The sequence below is a fragment of the Castanea sativa genome, chromosome 11 (genome assembly GCF_040712315.1).
Source record: "Castanea sativa cultivar Marrone di Chiusa Pesio chromosome 11, ASM4071231v1".
NCBI lineage: Eukaryota > Viridiplantae > Streptophyta > Magnoliopsida > Fagales > Fagaceae > Castanea > Castanea sativa.
The window spans coordinates 43,900,654-43,903,763 of NC_134023.1; the positions used below are offsets into that span (position 1 = coordinate 43,900,654).

Consider the following 3,110-nt stretch of genomic DNA (forward strand, 5'->3'; position numbering starts at 1 on the left):
TTTCACTCATGTTCTCAATTTTTTTATTTTTTTGTTTTTTTTGTGTGTGTAGATATGGCTACAAGAGAGGCTTCAGTTACTTTAACCCCCTACTGTGCCCCTCAGCACCTACCTTCCTTGGTTCTTAGGGACCGCCGGCTTTGTCAGAATGACATGAGCTTTGAGGCGTACATGGAGTTTATGGGTTGCCTTAAGGAGACCGTAATTCAGTAGGTCGTGGAATGGTGGTATATCTCAAGCATGGTCCATAGTTGCTGCAAAGATCACTGTGTGACTTTAGTTGGGATTCGTTACTGCTCTTACTACTCCACTTGTCGTATCTCAAGGCAATTTGGAAAGCATCAAGGAGCTCCTGATGATGAAGGTGCCTACCACACTGCAGTGTTCACCGATAGGATCTTGGGCAGGATCAGTGAGGCTTGGCCAAGTCGTAGAGTGATGAAAGACATCGTTCCTCCCAAATATATCTACCCCACTGCAAGCTACAAGCAATGGTTAAAGGATGACATGAAGTGGATTCTAAGAGATGAGAAAACTTACATAAAGACTAGCAAGAAAGCAAGAAGGACTAAGTGACCACCTTAATATGCCCCATATCTTACTTTTCTGCACTTTTATGATTCTCATGTTTTGTTTTTGAATTTAGTAAAGAATTGGAATGTTCCAAATCCCCAATGAAAACAATCTTATTATCTTTTAATTTGAGCAATGAGAGAATTTCCTTTTTATTATCTCTGCTTATTGTCATCTCATCTATTTATTTATTTTTTCTTTTCTTTACTTTTTTGTTTTCTAGATGTTGTATTTCCGAAGTCTATACATGTTGATTGGGCGGAGCATTTCTTCCCTATCTAAATCTGTGATACTTGTAGCACCTCCAGGCATGATCTTCTTAATGATAAAAGGCCTAGAACACCTTGGCTTTATCTTCCCTCTTAGGTTAAAAGTTTCATCTCTAAACACCTTTAGGACCAAGTCCCCTTCTTTAAGGTTTCTTCATTTCACTTTCTTGTTGAATGCTCTAGCAATTCTTTTTTGGTACCCTTATACATGATATTGTGCCCTAGCCCTCTTCTCATCTATCAAAGCCAATTGTTCATATTTCGCCTTAGCCCAATCTTCTTCTAGGACCTTGGTTTCCACCAATACTCTCAAAGATTGTATCTCTACCTCAATAGCAAGCACTGCCTCACTATCATAAACCAAAGAGTAAAGTGTTGCCCTAGTTGATGCACGAATAGAAATTCTATAACCCCATAAAGCAAACGGAAGCTTCTCAGCCCAATCTTTGTATGTCACTACCATGTTGGCTAAGATATTTTTCACATTCTTATTGGTTGCTTCTATGGCCCCATTAGCTTGCGGTGGATACGGTGAAGACTTATGATGCTCAATGTTGTACAACCCCATGATCCTTCGAACCTTCCCCTCAAAGTGAGAACCGTTATAAAAAATGATCTTTTGGGGCACCCCAAACCAACATATTATGTTGTTTTCTAAGAACTGAGACACATGCCTAGCCTTCAATATGGAGTAGGAGGCTGCCTCCACCCACTTAGTGAAATAGTCAATTGCCACTAGAATGTATTCATGCTCATTTGGAGCCTTAGGAGCTATCCTTCCAATCACATCTATACCCCAAACTGAGAATGGCCATGGAGAAGTTATGCTATACAACTCATTAGGTGGTACATTGTTCAAGTTGGCGTGCATCTGAGAATCATGGCAACTCTTCACATAGTCCATACAATCGGTCTCCATCGTATTCCAAAAGTATCCTATCCTTAGGATTTTCTTGGTTGACATTCTTCCATTCATATGAGGACCACAGATCCCTTGATGAACTTCTTCCATTACCCTCTTAGCTTCTTCTTGCTTCAAGCAACGAAGGTGTACACTGTCATAGGAATTCTATAGAGTTGTCCCCCATATAGGATGTATTGAGTTGCCATCATCCTAATGGACAACGTTCTATCTTGTCGGCACCATCCGGATATGCCCCTAGTTCCAAGGACTTCATGATGTCATAGTACCACGGAACTTCCTCTTCCTTTATGGCCATTATTGAAGCTTTGGTCTTACTCTTGTGAACTTCCTCATAACTTTGCTCAATCTCCAAGGTCACATCCATACTCCTTCGGGTATTTCGACCATGGAGGCTAAAGTAGCTAAGGCATCCACAAATTGATTTTGAGCTCTAGGGATGATTGTGTACTCAATTTGTCAAAGGTCTTGGTCAGGTCCTGCAAGTATTATTGATAAGGCTTCAAATGTTCCTACTTCACGTTCCACAATTTTTGCACTTAGGCTATAACCAAAGTTGAATCCCTAAAGACTTCGGCTTCTTTTACCCCCAATTCTCAAAAAGCTTTCATTAAGGCAATGCAAACCTCATATTTAGCCATATTATTAGTTGCTTCAAAGATCAATTTAATTGCCAAAGGTATGTGAGATCCCTCGGGAGTGATCACGAGTACTCCTATCTCATTCCTATATTGGTTTACGGCCCCATCAAAGTACATCTTCCGTGTCCCTATCTCAACATCCAAAATGTCCTCATCTGGAAAGTCTTCTTCACCATCTTCCCCCTCTAAAGGATTTTTGGCACAGAAATCTGACACAACGCTTCCTTTGATAGTTTTCCTAACCACATACTTTAAATTGAATTCTACCAACAAAATCAACCATCTTGACAATCTTCCACTCAAAGCGAGTTTCTCAAAGAAGTACTTTAATAGGTCCATTCATGCTACCACCCATATTTGGAAGGGCAAAACGATGTCTCAACTTCTGTACGGTCTAAACGAGTGTAAAGCATGACTTCTCTATAGAAGTGTACCTAGTCTCGTAATCATGGAATCTCTTACTTAAGTAATATATGACCCTCTCATTCTTCTCATCATTTTTTTGTGCAAGCATACTTCCAACCGCATCCCCTACAATAGAGAGGTATAGGAGTAAGGGTTTTCCATATTATAAAGGCACTAGGATAGGTGGGTGGAGGAGATACTCCTTGATAAGCTCAAAGGCTTTTTGGCACTCATCATTCCATGTATGTGGTTTATTCTTCCTTAAGAGTTTGAAGATGGGCTCACAAGTAGAGGTGAGCT

The 3,110-nt window shown here is 40.3% G+C and overlaps 1 protein-coding gene across 1 annotated transcript; it reads right to left on the reverse strand.

The window, feature by feature from the left end:
- Window positions 1-1,044: 1,044 nt before the first annotated feature.
- Window positions 1,045-2,744, reverse strand: LOC142616556 (uncharacterized). The gene is made up of 3 exons (XM_075789382.1): window positions 2,391-2,744; window positions 2,034-2,197; window positions 1,045-1,897 (listed from the first exon to the last, which is right to left on the reverse strand). The coding sequence occupies exons 1-3, from the start codon at window positions 2,742-2,744 to the stop codon at window positions 1,045-1,047; spliced, it is 1,371 nt and encodes a 456-aa protein (XP_075645497.1).
- Window positions 2,745-3,110: the final 366 nt, after the last annotated feature.